This window comes from Lutra lutra, chromosome 3, assembly GCF_902655055.1.
Source record: "Lutra lutra chromosome 3, mLutLut1.2, whole genome shotgun sequence".
Classification (NCBI taxonomy): Eukaryota; Metazoa; Chordata; class Mammalia; order Carnivora; family Mustelidae; genus Lutra; species Lutra lutra.
In genome coordinates, this window is record NC_062280.1 from 3,429,555 (window position 1) to 3,446,525 (window position 16,971).

Sequence of the window (16,971 nt, forward strand, 5' to 3'; positions counted from 1 at the left end):
GTAAGACGTTCTATCTTTATTCCTCTCTCATTTGTTCCCTGAAGTTACTTCGGGATGATCTCCCCATGTTTCTTATAGCTGATTTGAAGGCATATAAAAAATGTTGGATTTATTTGCAAGCAGCCCTGACTACAGAACATCTTCTCTTTTTTTCCTTCCAGGGGACCAGTGAGAATCGGGAAAATTCTCTAGCTGGTGGAGTCCGGCCTGTCCCACGTGAGACTCACTCTGACCCATCTAGAAACCAGCCATCCCCTCAAGCAGCAGCATCTCAGACGCGGAGCGTGGCCCAGCGTGTGGAGGAGAGGGAGGACCAGCAGGCTCAGCCTGCCGCTGGGGTACACTGAGGGCTCCACTCATCTCACACCCTGCATGGAACCGGGCTCCTCTGCCGGGACAGAGGGAGAGGCTCCCCGAACCTAAGACATGCCTCATCCTGAGAAGCATAGCACTGTATACGCTTCTAAATACCTAAACTCATCAACATGGAAACACACACACACACACAGGCGCTACAGTACATACTGGCAGGAACAGGTAAACTCCCATAATCCCGTGGGACTCGCAGAAGGGGAATGGGAGTTCGGTGAAGACGTCCAGCTCCCCGGCTGTTCAGGTTCAGGACTATAGGACTTCCTCGCCAGTGCAGTAAGGGTTGAAAGCAGCAGTTACACTAAGTGGAGGGAAAGGAAGTGTTTCAAGGTGAATGCTGATACAGTTTCCCTCTTCTGATTATTTATTCTAATTATTTGGTTCTTAATGCAAACTGGGAAGAAATAAAATATGATTTTGAATCTCTTAAAGAGAACTGTTTCAAAAATGACATGACATATTTAAAAAAGTAGCCAGATAAAAGTTACTAGCTTATATGCTTTTGTTTAAAAAAAAAAAAAAGGAAAAAGTTTCATTAGAAACTTGGCATATCTCTAGCAAATATATTTTTATATGTATATGGTATATAATGAAAACAGTCAATTCTTTGAGCAGCAAAAGCCGCATTGACTACTGCAAACTAAGCTGAGCTTTAACATGCCTTTTGTTTTAAATGGGCTTTAAGACCAGAGGAGGAAATACTTCAAATCAACCAACCAATTCAGTATCCCGTGGCTTGACAGACAAGGGTTTACTAATATTATTGATACTGTAAATAGCCTCTATCACTATCCAATAATTTTATAGTGATTTGGGCTCTAAGTAGCTGATGGAATTAAAAAAAAAATCACTGAATTCCTAAGGGTTTCTTTAATTAAACAGTACTATTTACAAATAACAGTATAAGATTTAAGTGCCTGGGAGAGGGATACAATTTTTAAAAATTACACAATGGGTAAGTTTTTGTTTTGTTTTTGGTGAGGGGGAAAAGGTGGTGAATAGGAAGCCGGGAATGGGAAGGATGAGAATCAGTAACTGTACTATCCGATCACTGACAGAACAGATCTCAGTATGTTCTTTTCCATGAAGACTCTGGCAGACCCTGGACAGATCAGGGAGAGGGGTGCGGCTGTGAACATCACAGCTACGTCAGAACAGGGCAGGGTGGCTCATGGGAAAAGCTGCGGATGGGAGGAAGCCTCGGGGGAGGGCTGCTGCTTTAGCTGAATGAAGGTCAGCAATGGTATGTGTGATAACTGAGTGAGCAGAGGAGGAAAGGACAGAACAGAGTTAAAAATGAGCAACTCACCTCACCTCTTGACCCTGATTAGACAGGATGAGTTGCGAACTGAGGGCTTCTCCGTGACACCATACTTCTGCCCAATACTGCAACTGGGAGAAGAAATTCTATACTTGGGTGTCTAGCTTTGCCACAAAACACAGCTTAAAAATAAAATAACAGAAAGAAATAGAATTAAGCAAATAGTTATTTTTGCACTTGAACTGAAACGTACTGTACTGTAAATTACCATGACTCATTTTAAGTGACCTTTAAAATCAGATGTATTTATTATGCTTATGTAATTATAGAAATAAAGAAATGGATGACGGGCTGAACCTCACCTATGAATGTACAGTATGTGGATTTGTGAAACTGACTTTAGGAAGTCAAAAACTTATACTGTGTCTTGTGTTTACAGTTCTGATTTATTCCTTTGAAAAGCCTGCTGTTTTGGATATGCACAGTTGACATGTTGAAATAAAAATATCATTTTTAAAAATTTCTTAAATGATAAAGATGTGACCAAATAAAAGCCCTTTACTCTACAAGGACGGAGACCCAGCCCAACAGGCCTTTGTTACGGAGCATTTACTATGCGAGCTGATGCGGTGATTTCTAGCCTTTTAGGGCAGACGCCTTCATGGTTTGTGGACCTCCTGACTTTTTCTTACTGTTGCCGAAGCACCATTTGCATTTTATTATTTTTTTTAATTTGCTATTGATTTATTTACTTTTTAAGTGGGCCCCACACCCAATGTAGGGCTTGAACTCACGAGCCCGAGATCAAGAGTTAGACGCTCTACTGAGCCGGGCAGGCACACTGTAAAAAATATTAAAATGGATTCAAATTAAAATTTGAGAATTTCATAACCTCCCTTGAGACTCCCTGGAAATCCCGAGTTGTCACAAAGCCTGGGCTGATGTCATCACCGTCTTGATGTCTTCTTTCCTACACTTTCCGCCTGTAGAAAAAGTGAACGAACTGAGTGCCGAGGTTGTTGTGGGTCCAAAGAGGTTCGTTGCTACTAAACTGTCACTCAAAACCCTTAGGAGAACGTTGCGCGATCAGACGCCCCAGCCCGGAGCCGCGCCGCAACCCTCAGTCGCTCCTAAGAACGCGCTGCCGTCCCGCGAACCGATCGTGCCGCGGCCGCAGGAGTGGCCGGCTGAGCGCCGCCCGAGCTGCCCTTGCCGGTGCCCGGGCCGGGCCGCTGGGGCCGCGGGGACCACACCTCGGCCGCGGTCCCGCTGAGCCAGTCGCGTGAAGCCGTGAGTCTTGGACAAGGAGCGCCGCGGGCACAGTGCCGGGGTGGGGGGGGGGGGTGCGCCGAGACCGACCTCCCGACCTCCCGTCCTTCCGTCCTCCCGACCTCCCGACCTCCCGTCCTCCCGTCCTTCCGTCCTACTGACCTCCCGACCTCCCGTCCTACTGTCCTCCCGTCCTCCCGTCCTACTGTCCTCCCGTCCTCCCGACCTCCCGACCTACCGTCCTCCCGTCCTACTGTCCTCCCGTCCTCCCGACCTCCCGACCTACCGTCCTACTGTCCTCCCGTCCTACTGTCCTCCCGTTCTACCGTCCTCCCGACCTCCCGTCCTCCCGTCCTTCCGTCCTACTGTCCTCCCGACCTCCCGTCCTCCCGTCCCGACCTCCCGTCCTCCCGTCCTTCCGTCCTACTGTCCTCCCGTCCTCCCGTCCTACTGTCCTCCCATCCTCCCGACCTCCGGTCCTTCCGTCCTACTGTCCTCCCGTCCTCCCGACCTCCCGTCCTCCCGTCCTCCCGTCCTCCCGTCCTCCCGTCCTCCCGACCTCCCGACCTCCCGACCTCCCGTCCTTCCGTCCTACTGACCTCCCGACCTCCCGTCCTACTGTCCTCCCGTCCTCCCGTCCTACTGTCCTCCCGTCCTCCCGACCTCCCGACCTACCGTCCTCCCGTCCTACTGTCCTCCCGTTCTACCGTCCTCCCGACCTCCCGTCCTCCCGTCCTTCCATCCTACTGTCCTCCCGACCTCCCGTCCTCCCGTCCCGACCTCCCGTCCTCCCGTCCTTCCGTCCTACTGTCCTCCCGTCCTTCCGTCCTACTGTCCTCCCGTCCTACTGTCCTCCCGTCCTCCCGTCCTCCCGTCCTTCCGTCCTCCCGACCTCCCGTCCTCCCGACCTCCCGTCCTCCCGTCCTCCCGTCCTACTGTCCTCCCGTCCTACTGTCCTCCCATCCTCCCGACCTCCGGTCCTTCCGTCCTACTGTCCTCCCGTCCTCCCGACCTCCCGTCCTCCCGACCTTCCGACGTCTCGTCCTCCCGACCTCCCGTCCTCCCGACGTCCCGTCCTCCTGTCCTTCCGACCTCCCGACCTTCCGTCCTTCCGACCGCCCAGTGCGGCCGGCGCGGCCCATCCCCGTGTCTCACCTCCTTCAAGGAGGCCTTCGGTCCGCCGCCGCCTGCGGACACGGTGCCCCGACGTCACGAGCCCCGGAACCCGCCTGCGCCGCCTCGGCCGAGCTCCGGGAGCGCCGGGGTCGGGCACCCCACGCCGGCCGGACGCGCGGAGAGATGGGACGGAAGGACGGGCCGAGCCCGGGGCGCGCTGTCTCGGGCCGAAAGCGGCGGGCCGTGCGCCAGGACACGCGGCGGCCGCGGGAGCAGCTGGAAGCCGACTGGCGAGTCGCGGGGAGGGGCGAGCCGTCCGGGCCCGGTTCTCCCTCGGCTCACACCGCCCCCGCGGCTCCGGGCAGATGTGCGGGGCAGCCGGAGCCGCGCCGGGCTGGGGGTGGAGCGCGGGGTCTAGAGTCCTAGTCTGGCCCCGAGTGTCCGCTTCGCGGCGAGAACCCACGGACGCGGAGCCCCGGAGCCCTCCTCCGCCCGCCGCCAGCGACCGCAGCGCCCACCTGCCAGGCGGTTCTGAGAATCGAGGTGCTGGTCACACTCGGTACGGCCGCCACGTGCGCCGCAGCCCCGGGCGAGAAGGTGCGGCTCGTTTCCCCACGAGGCGCCTGGCGCTCTCGGGAGCGTGTTCACATTTACACCTGCACCCGCGCTCTCCCAACTTCAGGGCCGCGTCCGGACGTTCGCCCGCACCCAGCAGGCACCCTGTTCCGACGTGCGGTGCAACGAGTCAGCTGCCTGCGGATCTGAGTTAGTTAAGACAAAATTAAGCAAAATATAAATTGAAGAGCTGGGAAATGACAAGTAACGAAGGCAGTTCCACGGTGTGCAAGAGCCACAGACAGGAAAAGTTTTAAGACATTTATTGCACAGTTTCTCTTCTAAGGGTGTCAAAAAATGTAAGCAAGAATTTTATAAGCATTTAACAAGTTACATACCTTTCTCTTTGCCAGAGAGCTGAGGCTATTACTGTAAATTGTATTTTGAAAAGGTCAGGGACCTTCTGTTCCCTGGAAAGATCAATGGGGGTCTGGAAAAATAACACATAGGCCAGTTCTACTCAATTTAATTCTTTCTTTTTGTGTGTGTGTGCTTGATGGAAGGCAGGGGAATGGGTTCATTGCGCCAGAGCTGGCGTGCATCTGCCATCAGATGTCGTCCTATCTTCAGCTGATTAGCCGTGCAGCCACCGACTTGACTAACTCTTTTTGGAAGACGGCAGTAAAGGCAACACAAAGGCATGGGCCCGACACACTGAGGCTCATGCTTTGATTCTACCACTTTAGCTACTATGTCCTCTGGCAACCTTCTCTGAGCCTGCCCTCAGCTGAAAAATGGAAACGATGCTACAGCATATTACAGAGTGATCAGAAGTCTAAATGAAGAGGCATAGGAAGGGCCTAGTACAGCACATGATACATCGCTAACAAATGCTGGTCCTCCTCCCCTTTCTCCTTTTGATTGCTGCCTTGTTGGAAAATGGATGAAATCTAAAAAGTAAACAGATTCCCCCAAACAAAGTAAGTAAGAAACAAAGAGCAGCTACCCAACTGAATGTATCTCCCATTTATCCTAGTAAACATACGCTCAACACTCAACCCACATCTCCGGTGACCTATTAGGATACCACACTCAGGGGTCATAGCCAAAGAGACATAGTTTCCTGAAAAAGGTAACTAGCCTCCTGCAGACTTCAACAACATATCTGAACAAAGACCATGCCCAGTAGAAGTGGATGGAGATGCGGGTCAATGACCAAAAAAATACAAAAACAACAATCGCAGAAGGAAAAGCTGTAGGGCCTGCATAAGGGAAGGGTGGTCTCTGCCAAGAGACGGAGTATCTCGTCACATTAGCAACGGTAGCCCCACTGAGGGGGTTGCACTGGACTTGGTCTGGTGACATTAAATATGTGAATTATGTACCAAACTCCCTTTGTTCTTTGTGCTCAAGCAACCTTTTTACTACCATTTGACCTTCATAGGGGTCTTCTGGGAGAGAATCTGCTGGTTTCATCAATTCAAGTGTTTTTAATCCTTATGTTATTTTTTTAATTTGTTTGTTTGTTTTTGGCCGTGAATCACTAAATAGACAATATGAATTGGCTGGTATGAGACAGGTCTTCCTATGGTACAATGACAAAAATCAGGTTCTAAATCAACAGGTCAAGACTCACACCCACGTGCTTATGTCTCCAATGTTATGTCACCAACCATGGGGTCTTTCAGGAGGCAGCTTACTCCGGGGGCCCCCTACAAACACCTCTGGCTTATGGCAGGCTTCTTAAAATTCTACATCCATTATGTTATCTATGCATAACAGCTGCACAAAAAAGCTGACTTAAAAAAAATTCTACTTCTCTAACTGGGAAATAATCACATACAGAATAATCTTTTTTCTTTTCTTGACACAAGTGCAGCAGTCTTAATTCTTTCCCATGTTTAGATACACGAATCATCCATCACCTATTCCAGGCCTCTTAAAGTCTGACATTTCTTAGATTTCTAGATTTAATAAAAAAGGTCATAAATTCAAGTATTATCCTAAACATCAGATGGACACTCCCCTCTAATTCAGCCCTTACTATTATGGGCAAATTGTACATGCAATTCACAAACCATTTTTTGTGAAATGTAAAATGTGTTTTAAAAGCTTTAAAAATAACATTTGAATGATACAATTGTTTAATCATTGCCACCTATGCTGAATCTCACCCACACATTTTGGTGTCAAATAGTCCCAACTTGCTAACAACAGTAAGCTTTTATGAGGTACCTCACATAAGCAGTAACACAAAGGTTCAGTTATGGTCCCTAATTGCACACCTATGGTGATAGGAAGCACGAGGCCAACTATCAACCACCTGTGAAGGGCAGAGCCATTTTACTGACTGATCATTTACACAGTTTAAAGGCCTTTAAATAAATAACGGAGGGGGAAGGAGGTAGGGAAGAGAGAAAAAGAGAGGAAGAAGAGAATAAAGATCTCTTACAGGAGTCATCTATATATTGCTTCATGGGGATCAGAACAGTAATCAGCGCTATATAAACCCCAAATCAAATGAACATAACATAACAACATAAACATAATTGTTTAGCTTCTCACAGTTCTCACATAACAAACTGACAAATTCATGATTTCCTCTAAAAATAAACATGAAAAACAGTATCCTGGAAGACTCTTGTTCTTTTCTTTTCGTTGTGATGGTGACACCGAGCCTGACCCATGGAGAGCTGCTTCCTTCTGTGGTCAGCACCTCTTCCAACCTGCAGAGGTAAGCCCCAGGGGGTCTGGCGTGGACAGCCCCTGGGAACCCCAGCTGACTGCCCATATGTTACTCGCACACGCACACGCATTCTGTCAAAAACTGCCCCGGGGTGAATGTGGTGAGCACAAGCACTGATACATCTGATACATTTATATCAGGAATAAGTTTAATTGTAAAAAAATCAGATTAAACTATAATAAAAATGACATGAGAACCATTTATAATTATAAAACATCATCATCACAATCATCATAAATCTGAATGGAAGATTCTTTGGTATTTGAAATCAGTCTCTGAAAGCACAGATTGAATTTAGTGCATTTCACAAAAAATTGCAAAGCTCCAATATTAAAAGTACCTGGCCAAAGAGAAACTTGTTAAAACACTGACACACTGTTTCAAAGAGGAAATATCACTGAAAATCAACCTAGAAGTTCCAAATGGGAGCCATGCTCTCATTCAACAATTTAGAAACACTCTGCTGAATGTAGCTCAGGACAGCAGCTTCAAATTCTCTCTACACCCCTCCTCCGAAATGCTTCTTTTAGTAAAAGGGGAGCCCTCATTCTTTATGCCTCTATTCTTTATGAACCCATCACAGCAAAAAAGCCCATGTTTGTTCTTAAAGTTAACCAGTTTAGCCCGTCCTAACCCTTGCGTTGTTTTGCCCTGCTCACAGCATTTCTCAGCTCTTAAGTGTTGGCCTTCTCGCCCCAGGATTCAAGTTCACAGTCCCTCATTTCACTCTGGAGAATCAAGAAAAAAGGATGTGTTCTGTGTAGAAAGATCACAAATCTGTTTTGTAGGAAACTGTTACAAATATATATAACTAAATTTAAAAAATGGACCAGTCAGCTCAAAATGTCACAGGAAGTTAAATGTCTTCAATTTCAACATACAAAAAAATTACAGAAAATAATTCTCATTTCTAATTTTTACATGTCTATAAAAATATTATCAAGCTTTAAAATATAATCTTAAGAAATGTTTCTCTATCACAGTTACCAAATAGCTAACTCTCTATTATTTAAAAATTTTTTAAAAAGTCACCAATATGGTTAGACCCAAGGCTCTAGGGAGATGGCCCCTAGGCTCACCTCTGAAAGTCTCTTCTTAACCCTGAGTTGCAGGAGACACTAGGGCTGCAATTCTAGTCCCAGTGCTGCCTCTAAATGGTTTTGGACAAGTTATTTATCCTCCTCAAACCTCAATCTTGCCATTGTTAGCATTTTCCAAACTGTTCATAGGAATATTAATCTCATGAAAAAGGGATCTGTGGTCAAATTAAGTCAGAAACTGCTGCACACAACTTCTATTGAGGAGATTCACAATGTGCATCAGCAGCATTAAAGGCTCTGAGAAATCCTGCAGCATGTTTGTTCAACTGTCTATCAATCTTATATGACCTCAGAATCCCTTTACTGACTAGCACTTACTAGCATCCTCTGGATCATTCTCTGGAGAACCCTGGTCCAGTGGCCGCAGGTCTCTGGCGGCACTTTTACGGAGAGCACGTAGGAAGAGCTAGCCAGTCTTCTGATACGGGTTCTGAAGGTTAAGAGGGTTAGGATATAGCGTCCTGGTGTTGACAGGGCAGGTGTTCGTGTTCAGTGGCTCCTTGAAGATCAACATGAGTCCCCTGTTCCTGATGACAGTCTTCACTCAGGGAAAGTGGTAACGACTGTCCCAGAATCTTGAGGGCCACCTATAGCACAGTAAGTATCAGAACTCACCAGGAATGAAAAGTTATCTTCGATATAGTTCAGTCTTCCTTTCCAGTAGGACTTCTTCCCGTAGTAAATGCTTTTGCCACTGTTCCCTAGAACAGCTCTGGCCAACTTTAATAGGATCCTGGCCCTTAACCCATTTCCTTGTCCAGAACGGAGTGAACGCACAGGCGGCCATCAGGCCGTCCTCAGGTTAAACAGCTGCTCCTCCAAGAAGGCGCCCCCGAACCCGTACTGCTCTTCGTGCAGACTCATTTCTTCAGGTGACAAGTGGCTTCCTCCGAGAACAAAGTCTGCAAATCTGATAAGCATTTATTTGTTTTAAATAAGGTCAATGTCATCACAGAAAGGTTTATTTGGAAGATAACATGTTCTCTTGCTATTTATCTTCCTTAATTAAATCTGACTTCATGTCAATAGAGAACAGCAGTTATACACTAGATGTAAAAACGGCAGTGGCTTGTGGGATCCTTGTAGAGAAATTCAGGGGCAGAGCAGAGAAGCAGGCACGCTTAGGAGCACTGGCCGCCACTGAACATACCCACTCCCGTTCGCTCATTCCCTCCCTCTTTCTTACTAGATTCATTACTCACGGTTATTTTAGCACATCAAGACTTTCCTTTCAACACTCAGTCTGAGGGCACTGCTATTTGGATAAGGCTATGAAGAAGGGGAAGCAGTAAGGAAGATGACGTTGGGGCAAAGAGTCTCTCTTGTTCAACTTTGAAAATGATCTTCCATACCGGGGACCCCCATATGCACGAGATCTTTCTGCCCTTCCCTCTCCGACACGTCCGGTAAGTGTCTGTCCTGGCACTGGCAGTGGGACACGAGTCGGGACACTGAGGGAAAGCAGAGCCTCCTCGGCAGCCTCGGCCACCTGCTACCGGCAGGTCTGGTCCCGGTCTGAAGCGCACCTAGCGACCCCCCGCGGCGCCCGCACACTCCCTCGACCCACGGTCGGCCGGAGCACGGGGCAGGGCTTACTTGTTGGGGGCCCGGAGTCTGGAGACGACCACCCACGCCGGGAAGTCCGGCCTGCGGCAGGCGCGCCGCAGCTCCTCCAGGGCGCGGCTGGTCTCCGCGTCCGCCTGCTCGCGGTACTCGTCGTCGGTGAGGAACCGGCCCGCCGGCTTGGCTGCAGCCCGCCACCGCTTCGTCTTCCTGAAACACGCGGCATTTGGTTGCTGGAGTCTGGTCAGAGCGCACTGCTCAAGTCAATCCTTAAGACTTACAAAAACACCTTTCTTAGAAAGGGACAGGGACACCTGACTTCCTTGCTAGGACACTGGAGCTCAGGGCTCTTACCGTGACCGCGGCGCACGGAGCACGCACAGCTGGGCCTCGCTCGCATTTCCTCTCCTCCTGGACCGTCCTGCCGTACATTTCTAGGAATCTGAGGCTCAATTTCTGACAGACATATTAATTGTATTTTTCATCTCAGTGACTTAACTGCACAAGCAGACCATGAAAAGTCTGCTCTTTGATGCTTGGTCCGCTCACTCTCGTAGGCACTAATGGAAGCAATTCTCTGAGATGCCCTTTTAAGGAGACCTGGTAGAATCAATGACCACTTAACGCATAGACCCAAAAAAGAGAAGGGAGGATCTGTGGGATATCGCCTCCACCTAGTGGTGGAGATCCTGAGTAATCCTAGAGGGGAGGAATAAATATTGTACAAGGATCATTTACGTTCGATATTTATAATAAACTCCTCCCTTGCCATATGCTGAGGGGCTCATGACTGGAATTTTTTTTTTCCAATTAGGAAAGTCCTAAAGGGAAGAATCTCATAAAAATGGCAAGATGATAACGTTTTAACGCATCTGTTACATTTAACAATGAGTTTTTAAAAATATCTTGGGTAGCTTAATAATTTAAAAAATAAGCAAATAAAATATTCTTGGGTGCTCTAAAATTTAATTTACCAGAGAGTCCCAAAATCTGGATGAGTATAAGAATTATCAGGAGGTGGTTTAAACAGATACCCTCTTGAGGGTTGGGACCTGAAAACCTTTAAACTTTTGAAGACTGTGTGGTGGTGAAGGGCCAGATCAGGGCACGGCGACATTATTCCTTCTCTTTTTCTGAATACCAGTCCGGTCTCCCTCGAGGAAAACCTCTGGCTCTGAGCAGAAGACTAGGGCACGACTCTGGCTTTGAGGTTTATCCCCAGAGTCAACAGAAGCAGATCCTTAGGCACTCTGAGCCTTGCTTGCACATAAGAACAAAGTGAAAGCAGTAACGTCTACCTCACAGGTCACTGTGGGGATGAAATGAGGTATTCTGTGTAAAGGCCTTAGCATAGTGAGTGGCCTCTAGTGAGACTTCAACAAGGATGGACTGAGAGAGGTAGCGACCCTACACTAGGGCATATTCAAACAGCTCTTTGTAAAACTAAACTACTGTACAAATCAAGGTATCATTTCTCTGGTTGTGTTAGTTAACCCGTATGTTCCTGTTTATCCTGTTGTTCCTCACATATTATTCACTGGCCAAAATGAGAAGCTAAGGAAATTACAGAACATCGATTAGGTTTACGTTAACAGAGTGTGCAAGTGCGCAGGACCATCATGCAGATAACAGAACACACTTCACACTTGGCCTGGCAACTGGATGTTTGAGGGGAAAGAGGCCAAATTCTGTCTTGGGTTCCTCAAGCCACAAGCCTGGCAAAGGGCTGGAGGCCTGGGAAATGTGGACTGGCCAGCCTCCTCCTAGCAGAGGGACCCTCTGGGAATCCCAAGTCACTGTCAGCCTCTGAGGCAGGACCAGGAGCAGCAGCAGCCAGCAGCAGCCCCTCCGACCAGGCCCTGCTGCCTTTCAGCCTTGCCAACATTCTCTACACAAGGGCCCTGTCCTGTCCACTGGTACATGCTTAACACGGTGACACAGTTACATATGCAGTCCCAGATCCGTAAACTACCACTTACCAGAGTCTCCTTCCTCTCGGCTAGGTTGGCCTCATAATATTTATTAACTCCCTCACTGCCTGATTCTAGGCCCTCATGCACCTCTTGCATGCTTGGCTGTGATGTCACTACCTCGGGGCCTCCCGGTTATACACAGCCCCCGATGCCAGAAGGCAGCTGGGCCACATCCTGCCACCCAGGGAGGTTCACGGTCTCCGCTTTGATCCTGACTGCTGAATGTATTTTATTTCCAGATTAGTTGCCAACATTTAAACATAAGAAATTCACATTCAAATCCATATTCCCAGCTTTTCTAAAAAGCAAAAAACAGAAGATCTGGCAAGGCAGGGCCCGTACTCCTCCATGGCAACAGTCAGCTCAAGCTGAGTAGTGACTGCCCCCTTTCTGAGGAGGCTGCACTGTAGAACTTCCCACAGTCCTCAGGAGCGCCCCAGCGCCTGACCCCTGCTCAGCATCGCCCCCTCGGTCCAGCCCAAAGCCACTGGATTTCATGGACTCTGGTCCAAGCAGCAGGCAGAGAGCGCTGACTGAAATGCATGATGCTTCTGGCCTCCACTACCTCAGACCCAGATGAGACTCCTTAGCGCGGCCGTGATGCCTTCCACAGCGTTGCCGATGCCCACCCCGCGCTCGCCAGCCTCATGATGCTACCAGACGGGGCCATCTCCCTGTCAGGAAAGTCCTTTTCCACATTTACTCACCTCGCTGTTTTAATTCATGAAGATTCAGCCTAGTATTTCTTCTTCAGGCACTCCCAGGAACCCTCTCTATGTGCCGCAGTCCCTGATCTTAACACTTAACACTTAACACTTCAAAGACACAGAAACTGTAAGCTGCTGTCTCGATGAGCACACCTCAGGGGGGAGAAACTGTCCCTCCATTTGTGCACCTGACTCAAAAAAAGGTGTCTGGACTCGATGACTAAGGGCAGACATAATACAGCTGTGGCAGTGACGTTCCCTCATCTTTCTGTATTTTTAAAGGGCTTAAGCCTTAGCTTAAAACCTAAAAAAAAGTCCTAAGCATAAATAGTACTTTTCAATCATTTTTCTAGTTCTATTTCATAAGCACAACAAATACCTTTAAAGCAATCTTGGGCCCTAATGAAAGGAAATGTAGAATGAAAGTACAAATTTTAGGCAACCCAGAGTGTAAGTAATTTTGCCACTGATTTTAGTGAATTCTGGGTTAGCTGTAATTACCTAGTAACTGGGGGCAGTTCCCTGAAAGACTAATGAAGATGAGAGATGGAGATGGGATTCGACACTACATTCTCTAGCCTCCTCCTCTCTCAAATCCCCAGATGAAATATAGTTAATCATGAGACGAAATACGACACGAGCAAGAAACTTACCAAAACAATAAATAAAACCAGAGCTCAAAATGTCCAATTTACAAGGCAAAAAAGATACGCACCACCTCACATAACTGAAGGCTTTCAGGGGGTAGCGCAGACTCCTGAAGGACAGGATGAGGACCATGACTGCATAAGAGCACTGGGGCACGGTGACCCCGCAGTAGATCAGGACCAGGGAAAGGAGCCACAGTGTCCACGCCAGGAGATTTACGCTCCTTTCATTGACAAGGGGCCCGTGTTTGTAACAAACAGCAAAGCTGACAAATCCCACCATTAGGACATAGCCTGTAAAAAAGCAGAAGAACTTGAAAATCTGAACTTGAAAAGCTGTATGAAAAATCCTGGCAGAGCCTTGACTTAAGCTAAGAACATATCAGAAAGCCTTCACATTTATGATTTCTTTTTCCAAAGAAGTAAGACTGAAAAACACATAGAGGGATGGTTACTCCTTCCATGTGACACTGCCTTTTGTAATAATCAAGGATATGCAATAATAAATTATACGATATGTATCTGTATTTTAGTCCAGAGTCTCAATGGACCAATGTCTCATGGTTGCTCTGGTTAGGATTTAAGCCTCAGCGTATGTCACAGCTGGCTACAACTCTATTTTTTATTTTACTTTCTAGTTAAAAAAGGGAAAGTACGATTTTATAACGGAGGGACCCCGCTGCACCCCCCAGTGCAGTGCTCAGTTTCTGCACTAACAATGGTGGGACGATGAGACAGTCCGCATCTCCTACTGGGATCCGACGTGAAACGTGCATTCTCGTGTATCCCACTATGTGTTCACTCATACCTAAGCAAGCCTCAAGATCAACTTTCCAGTTCAGAAGGGGAGAGAGGAGCAAGTTAAATTACACCACAAAGGAGTAATGAGAGAAATCCAGAAAGTGGGACACTCTGTAAGACAAGTAGATTGGTCTCGTCAGCATATCACTATGATGAAAAAAGGAATTGTTACGGATTTAAAAAGACTTACGAGACATCGCAGATGCAAAATATGGTTCTGGACTATATCTCCCCTTACACAACCAACATCAAGGGCACTTAGGAAATCTAAACATGACCTGAGTAATTTATGTAATTATTATTTTTTAAATTTAATTGTTATTTAACTACAGAGGAAAATGTTCTTATTTTTTAGAGATGCTTACTGAACTAGTCAGGGGGACATACCATGATATCTATAATTTACTTTAAAATACTTTATCATGGGGGTCGGGGCGCGCCTGGGTGGCTCAGTGTGTTAGGCCTCTGCCTTTGGCTCAGGTCATGATCCCAGTGTTCTGGAATAAAACCCACATCGGGCTCTCTGCTCAGTGGGGGGCCTGCCTCCCCATCTCTCTCTGCCTGCCTCTCTGCCTACTTGTGATCTCTGTCTGTAAAATAAATAAATAAAATCTCAAAAAAAAAAAAAAAAAGAAAAGAGAATACAGGCTAGTTTTATATATATATATATAACAAACTTATCATAGGAACTCCTGGGTGGCTCAGTTGTTTAAGCGGGTGACTCTTGATTTTGGCTCAGGATGTGATCTCGGGGTCCTGAGATGGAACCCCACAGCTGAGTCCCCTGGCCAGCTACATGCTCAGAGTCTGCTTAAGGATTTTTTCTCCCTGCCTCTGCCCATCTCCCCTGCACCCATGCACATACTCTTTCTCTCTCAAATAAATGAATAAATAAATCTTAAAAAATACTTTATCAAAAAAAGGAGCGTTAGCTAAACACAAAATATTCAATTAAAACAAAAAATTGATTGCTTTTGTTTTGGGTTGGTGGACTTATGTGAAAAATTTGGTGCTAAGGGGTTAGAAGAAAACTGATCCTCCCATTCTCCATGATTTCCCAAGTAAAACAAATAAATAATTTTAAAAAGTTATTTGGTTTTGGTTACATGAAATAAAAACAAGTGGTTTCCTAATAGCCTCTCTGTTTCTGAAAATTCAAGTTTTCATTAGTCATTTATATTTAGAATTTCTCACCTTTCATGCTGAATACATGAAGAAAAGGAAAGAGCCACATTTCAGAGAAATTTTTTCATTACAAGTTAGATCTAGCTAGAGCTTAACCACAATTCAATGGCATACAAGCAGTCAAAAGAGACAAACATTTTTTTTTTTTTTGCTCTTTTGATCATTAGTACAGAAAACTAAGAAAGATGTCATAGGGAAAAAAACAGTCTAAAATGAGATCTACTGAACTGAAATCATCAACTGTGGGAATAAAATTTAAAAATACTTTTAACAGCACTTCTCCTTAGTTCAAAAGGAAAATTTAGACTCTGGAAAGAAATGTATTTCCAAAGAAGGACTCCGGTTGTACTTTTCAGCTTTACCAACAATAGAACATACTTTTAAAAAATTACCTACCTAATACATATACTCTGTTTTCATGCCACAGCCACTTGAGGTCCTCCATCCATCCGCACACAGCATAAACTGAAGCAAAGCAACAACCGACCATTAGAGCCCAAAAGGTGCTGTACTGTGTGCGGAAGAAAATAAATGACAGTTTTTGGTTCATTCACTCTCACAAAAATAGGAGTAAACAAATCAACCCTTTCTATTAGAAACTTCTACATCAAATTGCACTGATGTCAATTTGAGATACTCTCTAGAGTCTTGTTGAAGTTATGGTCCATGAACCAGCAGCATCAGCACCACCCGGGAGCCTGCTGGAACACAGACTCTCAGGCCCCCTGGCAGACCAGGAGTCAGAGTCTACATTTCAACAGCATCCTCGGGACACTGGAAGAGCACTATTTTAAAGAAGAAATTTATCTCGAAATAATGCCGGTGTTACAAGCTTTAAAGAGAGTATCTGCAACGTTATCATCATGAACTTCTATTTATCCTCAACTAAGTACAAAGCTTTCTTTCATGAAAGGGGTTCTGGGAACTAATAATAATGAAGAAAATCCCCAGATATAGCAACGCAGCTATTCAAGGCCTTGATCGTTCAGCATCACAGCCTTCCTCAGCTCTGCTAAGACAAGACAGATTTCTACTCAGCACAGGTCAGCCCCCTGCCACTCATAAGAAAAATTTATTACCTAAAAGTAAAAAGGTCTCAAAAAAATTATCACCAAAACTTAATACTTACTTTATGGTATATATAGTAACAAATACAAACGGAACTCTAGAGAAAGATACCTTTTCAAGTCAGTTTATACAATGTAGAAACACAGTTTTAATTAGGAACTGTCACAGTCAATGTGAATTAACTTTGATCAATTTTTCATGTCTATGAGATCATGGTTTCCCTCTTCTATTCATTTATACACAGTATGCCTACCTTAGGAATAAACCTTTTCACCAGCAGCAGGACAAAGACTAATGTCATTAGAACACCTAGCACGGTCCCAGAAGAGTAATAAAAAATAGGACTTCTGTCAAGACAAGCAGATAAAAGCCATTTAAATGTTAAGCAGGACTTTCAGTATTAAAGCCATGTTTAACCTGATACTAAGAATACTAAGAAGAAAAACTCAGATGGTACCTTTAATTATATCCTATACTCTTAAAAAATGAAGTTGTACTTAAAATTTATGGTAAATAGCTTGCCACTAACTCAAAACAAAATGTCTAAGTTACCTTCTATGTTTAGAATCTGATATAAGAATTACTGAGCACCTCCCATGTAGCAGACG

General features: G+C 46.1%; 2 protein-coding genes across 9 annotated transcripts in view; one reads left to right on the forward strand and one right to left on the reverse strand.

The window, feature by feature from the left end:
• Nucleotides 1–2,156, forward strand: part of MFSD6 (major facilitator superfamily domain containing 6) — a 69,271-nt gene extending 67,115 nt beyond the window's left edge. For 5 of the 8 annotated variants that reach the window (XM_047720601.1, XM_047720602.1, XM_047720599.1 and 2 more), the window contains 2 exons: nt 162–284; nt 349–2,156. In XM_047720601.1, coding sequence (XP_047576557.1) covers nt 162–284; nt 349–423 — 198 coding nt within the window. In that variant the 3' untranslated portion in view covers nt 424–2,156. Of the gene's footprint in view, nt 1–161 lie in introns of all 8 variants that reach the window. The other 3 variants (XR_007125738.1, XM_047720603.1, XM_047720604.1) reach the window with 3 other exon arrangements.
• Nucleotides 2,157–9,335: 7,179 nt separating this feature from the next.
• On the reverse strand, nt 9,336–16,706 carry NEMP2 (nuclear envelope integral membrane protein 2). Its single transcript, XM_047720611.1, has 5 exons — nt 16,617–16,706; nt 15,692–15,806; nt 13,378–13,603; nt 10,016–10,192; nt 9,336–9,870 (listed from the first exon to the last, which is right to left on the reverse strand). Exons 1-5 carry the CDS (start codon nt 16,662–16,664, stop codon nt 9,675–9,677), a joined length of 762 nt encoding a protein of 253 aa, XP_047576567.1. The 5' UTR covers nt 16,665–16,706; the 3' UTR covers nt 9,336–9,674.
• Nucleotides 16,707–16,971: the final 265 nt, after the last annotated feature.

What these genes read in the sequence shown, in the direction of transcription:
- NEMP2 (XM_047720611.1), bottom strand. Translation starts at nt 16,664, where the DNA reads ATGACATTAGTCTTTGTCCTGCTGCTGGTGAAAAGGTTTATTCCTAAG. An exon ending in AAACAGAGTATATGTATTAG is followed by an intron (nt 13,604 to 15,691) that starts GTAGGTAATTTT and finishes GCTTTTTTACAG; the next exon opens with GCTATGTCCTAATGGTGGGA. An exon ending in GCCTTCAGTTATGTGAGGTG is followed by an intron (nt 10,193 to 13,377) that starts GTGCGTATCTTT and finishes CGCGTGTTTCAG; the next exon opens with GAAGACGAAGCGGTGGCGGG.